The sequence below is a fragment of the Apostichopus japonicus genome, chromosome 6 (assembly GCF_037975245.1).
Source record: "Apostichopus japonicus isolate 1M-3 chromosome 6, ASM3797524v1, whole genome shotgun sequence".
NCBI classification, from domain to species: domain Eukaryota; kingdom Metazoa; phylum Echinodermata; class Holothuroidea; order Aspidochirotida; family Stichopodidae; genus Apostichopus; species Apostichopus japonicus.
The window spans coordinates 3,281,777-3,301,810 of record NC_092566.1 but is presented as its reverse complement, the minus strand read 5'-3'; the positions used below and the strand labels follow the sequence as shown (position 1 = coordinate 3,301,810).

The 20,034-nt window shown below is 37.7% G+C and overlaps 2 protein-coding genes across 2 annotated transcripts in view; one reads left to right on the top strand and one right to left on the bottom strand.

Moving 5' to 3' along the window:
- The first annotated feature begins 1,345 nt into the window (after positions 1–1,345).
- Positions 1,346–10,392, top strand: LOC139968684 (carbonyl reductase [NADPH] 3-like). Its single transcript, XM_071972963.1, has 6 exons — positions 1,346–1,505; positions 4,264–4,530; positions 5,416–5,525; positions 6,133–6,258; positions 7,893–8,049; positions 8,704–10,392. The coding sequence occupies exons 1-6, from the start codon at positions 1,488–1,490 to the stop codon at positions 8,869–8,871; spliced, it is 846 nt and encodes a 281-aa protein (XP_071829064.1). The 5' UTR covers positions 1,346–1,487; the 3' UTR covers positions 8,872–10,392.
- A 2,523-nt stretch (positions 10,393–12,915) lies between these two features.
- LOC139968678 (protein transport protein Sec24A-like) overlaps positions 12,916–20,034 on the bottom strand; it is a 28,921-nt gene continuing 21,802 nt past the window's right edge. Inside the window, exons 18-23 of the mRNA XM_071972953.1 lie at positions 19,721–19,831; positions 17,509–17,687; positions 16,637–16,774; positions 15,807–16,004; positions 15,430–15,533; positions 12,916–14,890 (exon numbers count right to left, since the gene is read on the bottom strand). Of these exons, the coding sequence (XP_071829054.1) occupies positions 14,779–14,890; positions 15,430–15,533; positions 15,807–16,004; positions 16,637–16,774; positions 17,509–17,687; positions 19,721–19,831 (842 nt within the window). The 3' untranslated portion in view covers positions 12,916–14,778. The remainder of the gene's footprint in view (positions 14,891–15,429; positions 15,534–15,806; positions 16,005–16,636; positions 16,775–17,508; positions 17,688–19,720; positions 19,832–20,034) is intronic.

Below are 20,034 nucleotides of genomic sequence, written 5' to 3'. Positions count from 1 at the left end.
ATGCCGAATCTACAGTTTCGCCCCTCCCTAGGCAAATTCCTGGCTACGCGCCTGGGGGAGGGGGGCTGTAACAAACGACTTGCCCGAAAAATATAACCAAAATTTTTCGCGCATTCATCGGTTTTTACATCACATGCCAATACCATAAAATCATTTTCCGTCTTATTACCCTTCCATATTGGTTATAATTATTGGGGAAGTAGTTACAGCAATAATGATAATAATAATGTAAGTGTAACCATTGAAAAACACATTGCAAATTCTTCTTCTTTCAGTAGGTGCCAGTGGCGGAGCTAGGGGTATTGGTCAGGGGGAGAGAATGGTCTGTAGGGGCGCTTTCGACACTACCTAGCGGAGCGCCACCACAGATTGGCGCGGAGCGTACAGAAATGTTTTGAGTAAAGATACTCCCTAGATCGCCAGAAATGACCCTTTCCAGGCCTTGCTAATTTACAGATAAACGAAGAATAAATAGGTGTCATCGCTATTTGTCAGAAAATTGCACCAACAAAATGTGACAAATGTCAATAGGTATTTGAGAGCGCAATAAAAAAGTCAATAATCGCGAATAAGTAAAAAGTGGTAAAAAGCTGAAAAGGGCGCTAGCAGTCCATTTGAGTCCGTCAGGGGGGCATCCGCCCCCTCTGACTGTATGGACGCTCCGCCACTGCATGGTAGGTGCCCGAAAAATTCTCAGCATTTTGCCCAAATTTTCACCAAAAAAAATTGAAAACACACTGCAAATTATTATTCTTTCAGTAGATGCCCGAAGAAATTCTCAGCATATTGCCCGAATTTTCACAAAAAAATTGAAAAACACAGTTGCAAATTATTATTCTTTCAGTAGATGCCCGAAAAATTCTCAGCATATTGCCGAATTTTCACCCCCCCCCAAAAAAAAAAAATGAAAAACACACTGCAAGTTATTCTTCTTCCAGTAGACGCCCGAAAAATTCTCAGCATATTGCCCGAATTTTCACAAAAAAATTGGTTGGGGGGCTGCAGCACCCCACCCCCACCCCCGCCTCCTACGCCTATGCCCAGGAAAGAACCTGGACACGAAAACCAAACTACCGAACGACTTATCCGATCTCAACCCCAGTCCCCTTGCATCGGGACCGTCACTGTGTGATAATCGTCGGGTGTGTATCACCCTTCCCCTCGAAAGGGAACAGATACTACACGTGATCTCAGCCAATATGTCGAATTCTTACATTTGTGTTTCGAACATCCTTAGAGATTTTGTAAAATGATAAAACATAGTTATCCCGTGCCAAATTGGTGGGGGAATATAAAACGGAAGCAACAACAATATAGACTCGTGCATTATCATGTGCAGCCTCAAGTATACATTTCTATGTTATCGACAGACACAGTATTGTTCCATATCAACTCCCAGGTTCAAGTCACCAGGTCTGTTTATCAAGGTGTTTGGAGTCATATGAATTCTAGATTGGAGATCACGAAGCTGACGAGCGTGAACAAAGATGTCGACGGTTGCGGTGGTAAATTTCAAATATTGTTACGCATATTTCTTAGTTTTTCGGATGTGTTTAAAACACACGTTCGGGCACGCAGACTGAATCACCTATCATACCGCACAATGGGGTGTGACTAAAACGAATGACAATTGCGTTACACATAACGAATGACAATATGTTGTACACACTAAAAAATTGCGTTGACTAAAACCAATGACAGTGAATGACAGTACAGACATTTGCTTCAACCGGTTCAGACTTCGTGGGTTTAAAGCCACGCAAACCGAGTGGACGCGAAGTGCGTGGCTTACACACCTAGTAAAGTTCGGACAAGATACAAACACACCTTATAGTCAGCCAAATTGTAAGTATGACTTTAAAAAGTAAATTTAAAGGCATTGTAGACTCGACCCGGACCGCGTGCGGCCATCTGAAAAGTTAACTTTCCGTTTTTGCAAGTGACGTTTTGTTTATGTCGCTACAAAATGCAGACAGTACAGTAATGAAACGTGATACCTTGTTATCTTTAGCTGGACCTGAGATGTCCATCGCTGTAAGTTGTTTGTACACAGTGCTGTGGGTATTGACCGCAGCTGTACGTACTGACTATACAAAAGTGTCTAATTACCGATGGTAGTTTCATTTCATTATTTATTTATTTGATCCATGACATAAAAATAAAAAAATACAAACATTACAAAAGACAAATAGGATCTGGATGAACAGAAGGAAATGAAATTCCTATAGCCCAAAGGCCTGTGCACCCAAACACAAAAAATTAACAATACAAATTATAAATTAAGAACTATGAGAAAGATAAAAAGTGAATCTTAATGCCATTCTTGAATGACTGGAGGGAGCCAAAGAGGAGCAACTCTCTTATATTAAGCGGCAGAGTGGACCACACTCTGGGGAAAGTATTAATAAAATTTGTTCTCAGAAGATTGGTCCTGGCATGTAAATGATTGAACAGAAGAACTTCACTATGACAAGTGTTAATAGATATAGAGTTAGAAATAGCAGAACATACAAAATTGCCATATAAACATTTGGCAACAAACATAACTAGTAGGAGATTACACCTATTAGAAAAGGAAAACCAATTTATATTTTGTAACCGAATAATATAGTTCATCTCACGCCTTTTCTGGCCCAAAATAAATCACAGTTAGCTGTGTGTGTATTTTCTACGATCGATGGTGGTGTCTAACAGTTCTGTTACACCTCATTTGAAACTAGGTCAGATTACCGGCATTAGACATTTCTTTTTGCGCGAAATCTTCACACCCGTTAACGTCATTTTCCGATATTAATTGTTAGAAACTATAACAATCTTGAAACGACTAAAAATTTCAGGAAGAGTCCTTATATTGGACATTTCTATGTAAAAAATGATTTTTTGAACTGCAGCTAAACGTTCCTAGAAAATGTTTGAGAAAACAGTCCATGCTACTACAATTTTTATACTATAATAGTATCTTATATCATAGCATTTTCCACCCAAATTAATCGTGGATATATCAGTTTCAAACATACCAATTAGCCAGCACCTAACAATTACTTCAGTTACCTTTCTATATAAATCTACAGAGGTAAATGTCCAAAGCACAGCACTCAAGCGCATTATCACACAAAATCTATCCCTGTGGTTTCAATCCGTAAATTACACCAAAACCCTGCAACCACGTAACATGCGATTTTCCTCAAATCATTTTTGCGCAGAAAACCAATAACCGAATTTACTCCACTCCGTTAATCATTCTATCTCTTCTCACCACCGCCCTTCGTTGTCATTCGCTGTCATTCGTTTTAGTTTGTCCTCGCATAATGTCTCTACGAAAAGTTAAAATCATTGCATTGCTTCCATTACTGCGACATCCCTTGCAGACATGCCAACCCGCAATGACTTCAAATGTCATTGTATTTTACACACATCCTCAGTTAGGCCTAAAAGCTAGGTTACAAGCAAATAAAACGTCATTGAACACAACTCCATTTTAATAAGATTTTAGGCAATTCTTTGTTAGCCTATAACAGGTGAGACTTGGAGATCCCACACTGCCACAGTGAGACAATGAGAGTTGGGGAAAGTGCTTATGTAGTTGGCCCAATTTCTGCCAAGTTTCCATTTGATAAATTACCAATACCATTTATCAGGTCTTTTGTCATGGCATTTAGGGTTTGATTTGATATATTTCACACCAAAAGACAATACAAGACACTGGGTTTAGAAATAACACAGAAGATCATCTGTCCAGCAGACCTTTCCATAAGTTGTTCTTAGGAATATGACTATAGCTAGGACAAAGGCATATCTTAGCTGTTAGTTACTGTTATTGCTGTTTCTATTATTAGTTCTGCTCAAGGGCGTAGGAACCGGGGGCTGGGGGGCGCCAGCCCCCCAGTGAAAAAATATGGGGGGGGGGGCGGAAGTCAGAAAACCCCTTTTTCATTTCCAAATGAGAAAAAAAATCTCATTTGGAGCACCAAATTGCATCTAAGGCCAGGTGAAAATGCTAAATTATTTACAAAATGGAGTGGGTGTTGAAGTGTGCTATATTGCACCAAAGCATCTGAGGCCACCTGGAAATGCAAAAAAAATTCCAAAGGGGAGGGGTACACCCCCTCCTCTTGGACCCCTCCCCGGGCCGGCCATCAGTCTTCAGCCCCCCCACTCAAAAACACCTTCCTAAGCCACTGGTTCTGCTTATACTTCATGTTCTTTACAAATATGAGAAAACTGATTCATTAATGAAGTGGCATTTTAACAATTTTGCTGCAGGTAACTGGAGCAAACAAAGGCATTGGGTTTGCCATTGTGAGATCTCTTTGTAAGAAACTTGACAAATCTGATGTGGTATACCTTACCTCCCGCAATGAATCTCTCGGACTTGATGCTGTCGAGAAACTTAAGAAAGAAGGACTCTCCCCATGCTACCATCAATTGGATATTGGTGATGAAGGAAGTGCAAAAAAACTGAAAGAACATCTAGAAAAAACTCATGGTGGGGTTGACATTCTCATAAATAATGCTGGAGTTCTCTTGCGGGTAAGTACGAAGAGAGTACTACAATACCAGTAAATGAATTCATGTGTGCTGTATGTTTAAATTAAAGTACATGTAAATTGGAAACCAATTGCAATTGAAACTAAGACTGCATGGACTTGTTGAAAATGATTTTAAACTGCATACATGTATAGTATTTGACAACCTCCATCAATCCTTATAGTTATACCCAATTAAATTCAATATAATGATGTCCAAATCTTCATCTATATTGCTCAATATCTTACTATTGTTTCAAGAACACTGCTAAAAGCAGGAGCATTATAATTGGTATGGGACGATCATCAGGAGAGGCAGGTTGGGGTGGGGGGGATGGGAGGGCCTGTTGTGAGTGCCTTGATTCTAGCTATGAACAATACTGAATGCTTGCCAAGTTGCAGTCATTTTGTGGGACTCTGGTCATTTTTGACATGACCAGCTGAGCAGCAGTGAATTGCAGTTACTGACTTACTTAGCCTCCAATATAGATCTTCTTAGTGAAGGTGATTAATAGACATGATCTCACTCCAATGTTTACCATCAGGGGTTGAATGGGGGGGGGGAAGTGGGGAGGAAGATGGAGTTGGGAGCTAATATCTGTAAAAATTTAAAGTTCATCAATACATAGATGATGCTTCAGGAATGATATTGTTGAACTATTTTGCAAAATGGTAGCTTGACATATTATATTTGTGAATTGCTGCAATCCGCAACCCTCTATACCCAGCTGCCCTCTCCGACTTCTTTACACCACATACTGCAACTTGCAATGCTGCCTCTGTCAATGTGTATACTCATTTTCAATCCTCACAGTTAACTTCCATGTTCTGTTTACTATTGTTTCGATCTGTTAACCAGTTTACTATTTTGTTTCTCATTTCATTCAAGGAAGAGGAAATCCCTTTCATAGAGAAGGCAGAACGTACGATGAAGACTAATTTCTTTGACACTCTGAAAGCGTATAACATCCTTAGCCCTGCGATTAGATCAAATGGTCGGTAAGTTAACTGTTTAATTACAGTACACCCTCCAGTAGCTGTACTTGTGCAATTCATCTACTGGGTTAGAATAGAACTTTCAAGTTGACAGTATTTAGTTTTGCATTTCTCATGTGGGATAGGTTCTTGCTGTATTCTTATAACAGACTAAGCACTTCAACATGGTACTCTGTGATATGCTGATCGAATGTGGGTTGAGATGGCATCTAACAATATAGCTTGAAAAAAGAATTGCATGATGGTTTGTGAAAAGACTGCCTTTTTATTCATACAGCTAATTGTGTCTACATTTCACATAGGAAGACTGCTCTTTCTGGATATTTAAACATTTTGGTATAAAACTTCTATACTGTAAAATCCTTACCTCAGACCGAAATCGTTGATGCCCACAAATGGAGTGCTAAAAATAACAGCTGGAAATCTCAAATTTTTCTGGTTCTCACTAAATTCTTGGACAAGTTTAACTCACTTGCCCTTCATTAGCCAGATAGTTATATTGAATTTTGAGCAAGACAATTCACATGTATGGCATCCTACACTACGAATATTTCTGGGCATCAGAACCACTAAATGTTTTTTTTTCTGGTTTTCCTTCCTGGTGATACAGGGTTGTCTTTGTTTCCAGTGGATTAGGCCAGAAGGCCTACAATGACTGCAGTGACGAGCTTAAGAAATCATTTTGCGATGCTAAAACTGAAGAGGATGTGCAGAAGTTGATGAAAAAATTTGTCAGGTGAAAATGAATCAGTTGTTAAATGTTTTCTTTTTATAATTATTAATGGCATCAAACCTCCCCAACAGACTGGTATTCAGATAAATGGGGCTCAAAATTGACTAACATAAATGATATATATATATACTATGTACGGTATATATTTAATTCCATTTAATTATTGTCTACATCCTTGGTTTTCAACCTTTTTTCGATCACGAGCCCAATTCGTCTTCCGAGCCGTCCTCGCGAGCCCATACCCTACCCTGCAAAGTTATCAACTTCATAAAATCAATTTCACAGCGTTTATTAGTGTATTCTTGATACAAGTGACCCGGGGACTCAATCAGAGCTATGTATGTTCCTCCGTGATCAGATGACAGGTACTGCCCAATTAGAGCCTATCTCAAAGATTTCTTGCAACCCTCAATGGTACAAGGCAATGGTACAAAGCAAGGCTTCCACACATCATAACCTTGGTAAATACGTACTGTGCAGTGGTTGGTGAGAGTCACCGAATTCTCTTATACTAGTCTTATAGGGTTAGGGTTGAGTAAATTTTACCCGTTGTACAAGGTTTCATCGAAGAGGCTTCCTAAGAAACATCATCATGTGCCTTCGCCACCAGCCCCCAAAAATGCCACAATTTTTAATCATTACTGGGGCAATGCTCGCGAGCCCACAAAATCGGCTTCGCGGGCCCAAATGGGCCCGCGAGCCCAAATGGGCCCGCGAGCCCAAATGGGCCCGCGAGCCCAAATGGGCCCGCGAGCCCAAGGTTGAAAACCACGGGTCTACATAGACATCTCATTGCTGTTGACCACGTCCACATATGCTAAAACAATTACAGGCAGGGGTTTAACTTTGGCCACAAAACCCTGACCAGGATTTTATTTGTCAGTTAACGTGTCTGAAGTGGATACTTAAATTTCCAATCCTCAAGTGCATTGTAAACACATCCTTCATGTGTTTGCTGTTCTTTTGTCCATTTTGATTGTGGTTGCATGTTTGGCTGTGGATGCCATTTTGTTTTGTCAATATAATCATATTTCTTTTCATTAAAAATTATGCTGTTTATCTAGAACATAGACCAATTTTATATTTTCTTTTATCTTATCATTTGTTCCTTTATTTATGTGATGGATCATGTAAATTATTTCCATTGTTTTACGAAAGCTTTGACTTTCACCTTTCTTGAATATTCATGATTTCATAGCTTGTTACCACGCAAGTATTGTCTTGGGAAAGAAAGAAAATGAAATAACTTTCTTGCGTAACTTTCTTGCCCTTTACCACAAATCCACGCCACTTGCTATAGAATCTGCAGACAGGAAGGGTCTATTCCAACATCCTCGCTGTTTTTATCATTATTTTAACCAAGGTTTAACCAAGGTTCTATCCATCGATATGTGAGTGAACACCGTTTCACATGGTTGCTGTTTGCTCCACCGCCCTTTATTTTTTATTCTTATGCTTATACTGATTTCTTTGAAAGCATTAATCACTGGCCATTAAACCCACAGATATTCTGGAACCACAATAGAGAGACGACAGATTAATTTTGCTTGTTTATTTCATTTTGTTCGAGTCTCCACATTTAGAAGAAGACTTGTTGTGACTGTTTGTGTTTGTTTCTCTCTCTCTCTCTCTGGTAGTGATGTGAAAGCAGGCAATCACGTGGAGTTGGGTTGGCCAGCTGGAAGTGATGGGTATCCTTCTTATAATGTATCCAAGCTCGGTATCATCGCGGTCACCAAGGTGTTTGCTGAAAACCTTAAACAAGATCCCAGGCAGGGAATTCTCATCAACTCTGTAAGTTTTTTGTAATGAAATAGATTGATCTTTCTTTTTAACATAATTTTTTGTGCCAAGAGATGAATGCAAATAAAAATGGAAACAAAAAAACAATAAGTTTTTGACTGACAAATTCGTGAATGATTCTACAATTGTAAATCAAGTAAAGTCATCCTGTGAATGGGTTCATAATTACCAAGTTGTAAACCTTTTAATTAGTTTGGCTTGTTTTATCATAGTAGGTTTATATATTTCCAGTATAGAGTGTTTTATTTTAAAGGCACTGAAGCCTTGCCCCAAACCGCATGCCGCGCTCTGAGGAAGTTAACTTTCCGTTGCTTGCAAGTGAAGTTTTCTGCTTGTCGCTACAAAACGCAGACAGAAATGAAACGTGATACCTTGTTATTTTTAGCTGGACCTGAGATGTCCATCGCTGTATTGTTTGTACACTGTGCTGTGGGTATTGACCGCAGCTGTATGTACTGACTGTACACAAGTGTCTAATTACCAAAGGCAACAAGCTGTGTGCGTATTTTCTGGGATCGATGGTGGTGTCTAACACTTCTGTTACACCTCATTCGAAACTAGGTCAGATTACCGGCATTAGACGTTTCTTTTTGCGTGAGTCTTCACACCCTTTAAGTATATTAAATTTTTTCTCCCCGGATACAGTGCTCACCTGGATATGTCGCTACTGACCTGACCAGAAACCAGGGTCATAGAACTATAGATGAGGGCGCTGTGACATCGGTGGTTCTCGCTCTCCTCGCAAGGGATTCATCTCATCCCCAGGGTCAATATATGGATGCCAATCAGGAAATACAGGATTTTCTTGGCTAATAGATGATATGAGTTTTGGAGGAGGATAACATATGACCTTTCCCTGTGTGCCTGCTACAACTTCCTATTTATACGATACAGAAGTATACTATATCTGTATTTGTTTCAGGACTGATTGCAAAGACTTGAAAATTAATTCAGTGCATGAAACAAAATTATTAGACATTTTAACAAAGAGGTGACAAAATTTCGCACAAAGTTCTCAAACCTTTCTGGTGTGGTTCTCAAGAGAAATTGAACTTGAAATATATCTTAAAGAGAGGCGGCCATCTGCAGAAGTTTGATAAATTGTAACATCAGTCTTGGTTGAGAATATTCAGGAATAAATTCAATCAATAACAAAATATACATGTATACAAACTCATTGAAAGCTACATATTTGTGTGATTTTTACCATAAATTGAAATTGTCTAGGTAGCTCCTTTACCCATTATCCAACATTTGATTAGCATATATATTGACTTTAATTACTCTGAGGCATTGTTACACTTTGCAAGCATTATTGAAGAAATAAGTACAGCAATCTATAGGTTTTGCGGTACAATACACTTGAGGACAAATGTTTATATTGTTACTACTATATGTAAGCATGTATTAGCATGAATCCACTATCCTGCATGACATAGGCCTCTACATAGAGCATAGCCAAATTTCCTGTCATAAATCAGTATGCAATATTTGTTTTTTAATATATTTATATATAGTTGCCAATTATCATGTAATTAATATGCATTTGTATGGATCATCGCATTAGTTATCTTTACTGGGATCTGAGGAGAATAGGTGATTTCCTGTAACTTATCTGTCCTCTTTTCCTTTTATTATTGTATTTTGATCATACTTGGATTTACGAAATTTAAAAGAAAAATTGTCTTATATCTACTTCAGACAAATTGTAATATGCACAGTGGGAAACTTTCTGAATGGTGATTTGGTCTCTAGCTACTCCAATTTGAGCACAGGAATGCAAATTATTCAACTGTGCTGCTGGTTTTTTTAAAAGCTTTTGAATCTTCAAATGTTTATATCTGACAAGGGGAACCCAATACCGTTAAACCTCTCCCCCAGGGTGCACTTCATTTCATCAGATAAACTTTTCTCATATCTTTTCTTCTCAGATAAAATATTGTATAAACACTAGGTAAAAGTTATCACGTTGTAGATACAACACACTCATTCAATTGCATAAAATGTTAGGCAGTGGAAGTTTTTAAACAAACTGCAAGAAATATATCAATGTTAATGAAGTATTTCTTTTGATGAAAAGAATGGTATTTTATAACAAACTTATCAGTTTGAGAAGATTTAGGACTGCAATAATTCATCACAAATATATATATTGTATGTAGAGATCAAGAGATACTGTTGGCCTAAGTGGTGAACCTATCATGGTGGCAACATATCAACAGTTTACATTACTGTCATGGTCCCCCTGAGCTGCATGGTTAAGCCACTGGTGTACTGAACGACATACTGTAAGTTCACAATTTTCAACAATATAAACAGCATGATACATTCAAACGTTTGGGACATTACTTTTTTCTGCATTAGACTAGCTGGCCTTTGTATGAGTAATAACTAGCATTTGGAGGTGTCTTTAGTAATAGTTACATAAGTATCAGTAGAAAGTGTCCAATCATGTATGAATATTACATGGCTTAGTTGTAAATATTAGAATGCCACAAATGTATTACAAAAAAAAAACACTTAAAATTAACAGGAGTCTGACTTTATAGTCTTTTAATGTGGATGAAAGGAAAGACTCCCACCAATAATCATTAAAACATGGTATATTCAGGACTGATGGAGGTGGTGGGATGTGGGTAACAGGATGGACTAATTTAACTGTCTGTCCATCTGTGTCCCTTAATGTGTTGTTAGTATGTTCTCATTTCAGTTAGTCTCTGAAACTCCTACTAGGATCGAAATGTCAGACCCCATAACTTTTAGATATGTTACATAATTATATGGAGGGGGGGGGTTGGGGACAGGATGGACCAATTGAACTGCCTGTACATCTGTGTCCCTTAATGTGATAGTATGTTTTCGTTCAATAAGTCTCTGAAACTCCTGCTAGGATCAAAATGTCAGACCCCATAACTTTTAGATATGTTACATAATTATAGCTAAAAAAATAAAATGTAGCCTGGCTCTCTATGCCACTGGGTATATGTTTATCTTTGGAGGGGGGGGGGGGGTAGTTGTGTGGGGACTGGAGTGAAGGAATGGGAATGAAAAGAGGGTTGAGCTGTTATTGCAGAGTGCTTAGGAGCAAAGTCCCAGCTCTTCACTGCTAAGGTTTTTACATTTGCCAATCGCCCTTAGAAAAGCTGTTAAGACAAGTTTTACAGAAACTGGACTGGAGATGGTTATAGAGTAAAAGGTCATTAATTCCACTGGACTAAACCGAGCATTGGACTAGTAAGGAAGACACAAAACATTGAACTGGATGATGGCAAAAAATAATGAGGGGGAGGGTCCAGATATGAAATAAACAAAAACTTCATAAAAAGGAGAATAACTATGGGCAAATCTTTCTTTTGTGAAATTGTTTTTTATTCAGTCAATGATATAAGCCCCTAAATAGTCACAGAAAATATTGCAATATTTACTTCATTACTGAATAGGTTGGTTTGAATTCCCCCTCTTTGTAATATTATTATTATTATAATTAATATTATTTAACAAAAACCACGCACAGTTATAAATCAAAAGAGAGTGGAACATCAAAACACAGACACTTCTTACTTTCAAATATTTGGAACTAAATGAAGAAAAAATGAAGGAGAAAAAAAAAGTGGACTTAAACAGAGGCGATGCCATCCCCTGCCCCGATTTAATTTAGCAAGGTTACCCAAGTTGAGTGACAAAGTCAAATTGAATTATTGTTCTCTCTAATGCTGATTGTACCAACGGATAAGTGCAATTCCACTTCACAGGACGAGGTATTGTCTGTAATAACTTAGCTCAAAAGTGAAATACTTAGGTCAAAAGTGATATACGTAGGTCAAAAGTAATATACTGAGTTTAAGAATATAGGAGCAACATCAGAAATATTGATGGATTCAATCCATAATTGACCGTTCCTCCTCCCACCCCTAACAGAAGGCAAACAGTTGTTATAAATCCAGCAGAAAGTTTCACATTAAGTTGATTCTCAGTGGTATAAATTTATTATTATAAATTATTTTAATATGGTAGGTTAATAAGAGATGTAAGAAGGGAGATGTTCAAACAGGACAACAACAACAACAACGAAAAAAAGAAAATGAATATGGATATGTATTTGAACAAAAGTAATCGAAGCATTAGGGTCAAAAATGTGACATGCCGGCCAATATTTAAATACAAGGAAAAAATTGCCAGTTATGCTGCATTGCTCATCTGCATAAGTTTTAGTTAATTTCAGATTAGTGGTATGTTGCAATTACTTTGTGAAAAGATTTTTTTTTTTCTTAATATTTTATGCACCTATTCATAACTTAACATTGTACCATTTAATTAATCACTCTTTTCCAAAATTGTTGCTCAAATGAAAAAAAATTGTAATTTTGACAGATTCTCAAAATAATTTTCAGAAATAAATCTGATGACCAAAAAAAGAAGAAAAAATAAATAAAAACAAAACCAAAACAGAATCAACGAGATGATTCATAACAGTAGTGTGGTTCTACTGTCAGCTGTTAATGTACGGAATTAATGAAAAAAAACCCCATCATTTCAAGGATTTAGCTTTGATTAATAGTTTAGGCTTATGGGATAGCCTGTTCTCTTTAAAGAGAATATCCAAACTTCATTGAAATTTATACCACTGTGGAAAGTGCAAACATTAACATAAATTCATCAAAATAAAGATAACTTCTTGTACAGTTCGATAGTAGTAAATGCTTTTACATGTAATCAACATTATATGTTTATCAGTACAGAAACCTTACTCGGATACTTTCTACTTCTTGATATGACAGATCTTTCTACCTAAGTTATGAAATACTTCCTTAGAGAGCCATCAGAAACAGACAAGGTAATAACACAAAAGTCACCGTAATGGAATTACAATTTATTCGTTGCTAACTTATGAAATTTCGGAGACTTATAATGCTTCGAAAGTCATAACGACAAATAACCAAATCAAATCATCGATCAATACTTTGTCTGAATCTCTAGAACTCAGTTGCAGATAATTTAAAAGGTTTCATTCGGTAATATTTGCAAAGATTATCGTAGTCCCATGCAGCAGTCAGATTAACTTGGCGACTGGATTAGCATAATCCATGCATATAAAAGATTATTTAACAACTCCTTTTTATCTCATTGAGCCAAACGTGGACTTGGATTAAGAAGAGAAATCTATCGATGAGCAAATTAAATTGTTCATAAGAAAACAGGATATTGTGTCCTTCAACTGATGAAAATATGGTAAGTTTATATCGAGTATAATAATGCCACGGTCTCACACTTATAATTCTACAATAGCAAATACAAGAACAAAACTGGTGCCTGGGGAAAACAGAGACTATAGGACCTCATAAAAAGTTTAAACAATCTTGGCTTGCCAAGCAAAGAAGAATGGTTAATAATGATGGAGATGTAATTTCTACTATTTCTCCCTCCACCCCCCAACCCAACCCTGCATGTCCTTCCCACTCATACCCCCACCCCCCCCCCCCCCATACCCTTCTTATCAATTCATCAACATCATCATATCTCAGTGAAAGAATCTATTGACATGTAGAATTTCATTTAAAACTAATTAGTTCCAGTTGAAACATATTTTTTTATACAGATCTCAATTACATCTTGACCAACTTGTATAGTTAACGAGCAGGTAATAGCAAAGTAAATAAAAACAAAACAAAATTCCCACTAGTCGTTGCACTTGGAATAAACTTTCAACAAAATTTTGATTACGGTACAGATTTGATTAATTTATCTTCGTTTCTTGCACCCCTGTGATGTTTAAGATATTTAATATATTTACAGGCAGCAACAAAGTTCTGCACGTCCTGCTGACACTGGCTGTGTGTACTGTTTATTATTATTATTATTTTTACATATGTCTGATCAAAGATCTTAGCTAAAAGCATTTCTTTCGAGTGGCCTGAAGGCAGCTAGAATCAGAGAACAGCTTGGCTTTAACTCCCATGTTCAATGGAAGTGCAGTGCATACATAACGAACGTGCAAGACTGGATACCCTACCACAACACTTTTCAAAATGGTGATGTAAGTTTGTTCGTAGCCAGACACTATCACAGAAATGATTTCTAAGTTCCTTCGTGCCTACCAATTTTGCCACGATGCTCTAATTAACGCAACCGGCTGTAAAATTTTGTTGTAGAGCCTTTCAAGTTTGGTGTGCTTTAGACTCCAGCCTTATTTACTACTGACTTCATAAATGGTCATTTCTGCTGTGACTACTTCAAACTTAATTCTGAAGTTATCTCGGTAAGAAAATTTGTTTGAATCGAGATCAGCTGCCCACATAAAAACCTGGCGGTTATCCTTCTAAAGCCTACCGAAGTCTGGTTAACTTTATCACCTCTTACTCCATTCTAGTTTCTTGCCACACTCAGAAGGCAACCTAGGCTTCTCAGTCAGTGCAATGCTGCTACCTGAACCAAAGTCATCCTTATCAATAACTGATAATTCACATTTCTTTTCTCACACAAAGAAAAAAAAAAGTCATGCCAATAACCCGTAGATTAGTGACACCGTAAGATGGTGGCACCTTCAGGCAATGGCACCTTCAGATGGTGGCACCCACAAACGATGGCAAGCTTTATTCAGACAGCTTAGTTTCGAGAGAAATTGAGATGACAACGACGGAGGTCTTCTCTTAAACAGTTCTTTGGATGATTTGAAGAGAGGCGAGATAGAGAGGAGAATTATAATCTACAGTCTATGAATATTCATTTCACCTCTTTCTGAAGGTGCTGAAGAAATTCGTAGTAAGACATGGAAGACTCCGAGCGGTCCTGGATCAGGTTCTGAATGAAGAGGTACCTATCCTTGCTGTCGTCTCTGCAGATAGGAGTCAGAAAATCAAGTGATAGATTTTTACCTTCGGTATAATTAATTATTCTGACCGTTATGGGAAATGGGAAGATGTTGCTGACACAACATGTTAAAAGCAAATGCAGAGAGTTGTCAAGCTGATCGTCAAAGAAATTCAGATTTCGACAATTTAAAATTTTGAAAAATTATTATTGTATTATTCACTTCTCATAAAAATTTCCGACTAAAACAATTCTCCACAAAGTGTTCCTTTAATCGGTTCACTCGGGACTCGGCAATTTTGACATTTCTTAGAAAACTGATCGCTTGTTATAAAAACTTCATCAATTTCACACTTTGTCTCATAGTGATGAATTACTCGAGGCATAAAAAAACATAAATTAACATTCTTTTCTTGCAACTGTCACACTAATCAATCCATATGTGATCTCTTCAACTGTTTTTTTTTATAGAAAATTCAGGCAATGTTGTGACATAGTTTTCAAATAATTGTTTTGAAAATGGTGGGGAAGGGTGGGTAGGAAGTATAAACCTATTTCACTCACCTTATGATCCTAAGAGGGGCATGGAAAGGTCTGTTGTCCAGCAACCATTCAATGAAGGATCGAATCTTGTCGGACAGATCATCCTCCAGCTCTGGTAATTGTATCTGTATAACAGGGAACAGAAAGTGCAAGGATGGAATGAGGCTTTGATGAGTAAAATTAGCCAAAATCTGTTTAGAAATCTGTTATCTGAAGGTTCCCTTATGATGATGACATGTCCCTCTCTTCCTCTTGTTAAAGAGAGAAGACTGTCACTAGGGGTAGAGACTGGAAGACTTAATACATTTGCAATATAATGAAACAAGAGCGCCTCCTATCAACGAGCGCATCATCCGAAAAGAGAACTCATTATGCAGTTAAAGCAGTCATACACTTACCATGCCCTCTGGGATACTAGCAAAGTCTGGCACATCCAGAACACTGGAGCAGAACTCTGGAGATACATCTCGACAGATGAAGAGGTACATGACGTCCCCCCTGTCCATCAGATAGACACCATCCCTGTTGACGTACTCTGATGACAGGCCTACCAGAGGAGGCTGTGGTACTTCATTATCCTTATACAATATCACCTCCTGAAAAGAGTAGTAGAACCAGTCACTATCTAATAAGATTTAACTAGTGCTTACCCCTCCCCCCCCCCCCCCCACAGATACACCAAAGAGAAGGCACTTGTAAACACCATGCCTGTTGACATACTCTGATGACAGGACTACTTGAGGAGGCTGTGGTACCTCATTATCCTTACACAATATCACCTCCTGAAAAGAGTAGTAGAACCAGTCACTATCTTATAAGATTTTACTAATGATTACCCCTCCCCCACAGGTAACCCGAGGGGAGGAGGCACTTGTAGACACCATCCCTGTTGATGTACTCTGATGACAGGCCTACTAGAGGAGGCTGTGGTACCTCATTATCCTTACACAATATCACCTCCAGCCACTATTTAATAAGGTTTAACTTATGCTTACCCCCTCCCCCTCCCACAGGTACACCAAAGAGAAGAAAAGACACTTGTAGGAGTAACTAAACAGACGTTTGATCATAAATAATTTGGAGAATAATATCACATATACTCTTTATATGCATTCTTCATCTGAAGCTCCTTGCTTAGAGAAGTTTTAAAATCTCACAGATAAGATAGAAGAAAATGTGCTGATGATCTGGGCGGGGGGGGGGGAGGGGAAGACGACCAGATACTAACGTTGTCTGCAATCGTGTGTAGAGCGTAGAGGTCTGGATGGACTCTCAGCATGATGTAAAAGAGCGGCTCACATTTATACATCTCCATCGAAAAGACTCGTTCATCAAGTTTAGTGCTTGAACCTAATCTAAAGGCAACCTGTGAAAAAAAAAATGAAACTAAAATAAAGAGAAGGTTGTAGTCGAGTGGTTAAGGCAATCTCACTAGCGATAAGGTTCACAGTTTTAAATGCTTACCCCCTCCCCATCCCCCTCCCACAGGTACCCCAAACCTCTTTGTGTTCACCATGCTCATTAACCTGTCTGTATTCTGTGCATGTTTTTGTCCCTTCTGTTACTGTTACTTGTCATTCAGCCTTTGAAGAAGATCCTGCTAGGATCAAAACGTCAGGCCAACTTAAATGGCCAGGTTTAAATGCTGGCATAATCATCATGCTATATTCTTGGGCAAGGCATTTAACCTCATATGCTTCACTTCACTCAAAGTGAGTAACCTGGGAACCTGCAAGTAACTTGTTAAATATGATTTGTGTGCATTGGAATGTAGAGCATCCTATTGGATGTCTGTCACGTGACATGTAGATGTGGGGCTCACTGTAGTACCCCCCCCCCCTCGAAAGAGTGACTGACTGATTTCTACACACTTATCAGGGATTAACTGTTGAAAGACATCTTGAGAAGGCTTTGGCTTTGAGAAAAGATTACAAAACCTTGAACTTGGAACTTTATACAATTTGGAAGATATATTCTCAAAAGTGTGCCAAAGGAATGGGAAAATGTTATTGTTGAAAACAGATGAAAGTCAAGTTGAGACATCCTTCTTTTACAGCAAAACATTCTTTGCTTTCCTTTATATTACGTGATATGACTTACATTTTTCAAGAGGGCTAAACAATATAATGGTAGTAACTTTAGGGAGGTCGGAGCCATGAGAGCACCGACTGTCGAACCCTCTGGTAGGGATCCCTTGAACGACTTGAGGACATCAATGCAAACATTGACCAACGCATCACGGGCATCTTCCACCGATGATGTCACAGATCTGTCAACAGCTGTAAACGAAAAAGAAGATGTTGAAATATGAAATAATCACAATGAGGATACCTCTGACCACTATATCAGTTTAAAGGACATGTACCTTAAGTATATCATTACACAACAATACTCACTCATTCTCATCAGCGCTCCTCAGTAGCCCAACACTTGTCAATATAGTATTCATATCATACACCAAAATACACACCGTTTTCACGTTTTGTCATTCATACGACACATGTTAGTGTAGTATGCATATCATACACCACAATACTTATCATTTGTCACCTTGTCTCATTTACCTACCACATGTTAGTGTAGTATGCATATAATACACCACAATACTTCTTTTTTAACCTTGTCTCCATAACCCACAACATGTTAGCATAGTATGCATATCATACACCACAATACTTATCATTTGTCACCTTGTCTCATTTACTTACCACATGTTAGTGTAGTATGCATATCATACACCACAATACTTATCTTTTTTAACTTGGTCTCATTAACGCACCACATGTTAGCATAGTATGCATATCATACACCACAATACTTATCATTTGTCACCTTGTCTCATTAACCAACCACATGTTAGCATAGTATACATATCATACACCACAATACTTATCATTTGTCACCTTGTCTCATTAACGCACCACATGTTAGCATAGTATACATATCATACACCACAATACTTATCATTTGTCACCTTGTCTCATTTACTTACCACATGTTAGTGTAGTATGCATATCATACACCACAATACTTATCTTTTTTAACTTGGTCTCATTAACGCACCACATGTTAGCATAGTATGCATATCATACACCACAATACTTATCATTTGTCACCTTGTCTCATTAACCAACCACATGTTAGCATAGTATACATATCATACACCACAATACTTATCATTTGTCACCTTGTCTCATTAACGCACCACATGTTAGCATAGTATACATATCATACACCACAATACTTATCATTTGTCACCTTGTCTCATTAACGCACCACATGTTAGCATAGTATACATATCATACACCACAATACTTATCATTTGTCACCTTGTCTCATTTACTTACCACATGTTAGCATAGTATGCATATCATACACCACAATACTTATCATTTGTCACCTTGTCTCATTAACCAACCACATGTTAGCATAGTATACATATCATACACCACAATACTTATCATTTGTCACCTTGTCTCATTAACCAACCACATGTTAGCATAGTATACATATCATACACCACAATACTTATCATTTGTCACCTTGTCTCATTAACCAACCACATGTTAGCATAGTATGCATATCATACACCACAATACTTATCTTTTTTAACTTGGTCTCATTAACGCACCACATGTTAGCATAGTATACATATCATACACCACAATACTTATCATTTGTCACCTTGTCTCATTAACGCACCACATGTTAGCATAGTATACATATCATACACCACAATACTTATCATTTGTCACCTTGTCTCATTAACCAACCACATGTTAGCATAGTATACATATCATACACCACAATACTTATCATTTGTCACCTTGTCTCATTAACGCACCACATGTTAGCATAGTATACATATCATACACCACAATACTTATCATTTGTCACCTTGTCTCATTAACCAACCACATGTTAGCATAGTATGCATATCATACACCACAATACTTATCTTTTTTAACTTGGTCTCATTAACGCACCACATGTTAGCATAGTATACATATCATACACCACAATACTTATCATATTTAACTTTGTCTCATTAACGCACCACATGTTAGCATAGTATACATATCATACACCACAATACTTATCATATTTAACTTTGTCTCATTAACCCACCACATCTTAGCATGGTATGCATATCATACACCACAATACTTATTTTTTTAACCTTGTCTCAATAACCCACTTCATGGTAGCATAGTATGCATATCATACACCACAATACTTATCATTTTTAACCTTGTCTCAATAACCCACCACATGTTACTTTAGTACTCGTATCCTGCAAAGCCATACTCACCCATTCGACTCAGCAAACCGACAATAGCTTGTTGATCAGCACCAGCCATGACTTCAGAGAGCTGGTTAGTGACAGGTAGGCACATAGTGTGGACCCGGATTCGCCTCTCACCTAGAAGAAATAATCACAGAGTAAAACATCCCCTCGGTTAGTATGAACTGCAAATTTCATGAAATCAGTTTATTATATAGTTTCTCTGAAATTTAAGTCATACATAGTCATAGGAGATTTAAAATTGGTTATTACAGACTGTTTCCTTAAAGCAAATTATGAATGTCATCTGTTCTTCTGCTCAGACCTTACTGCTAGGGTTA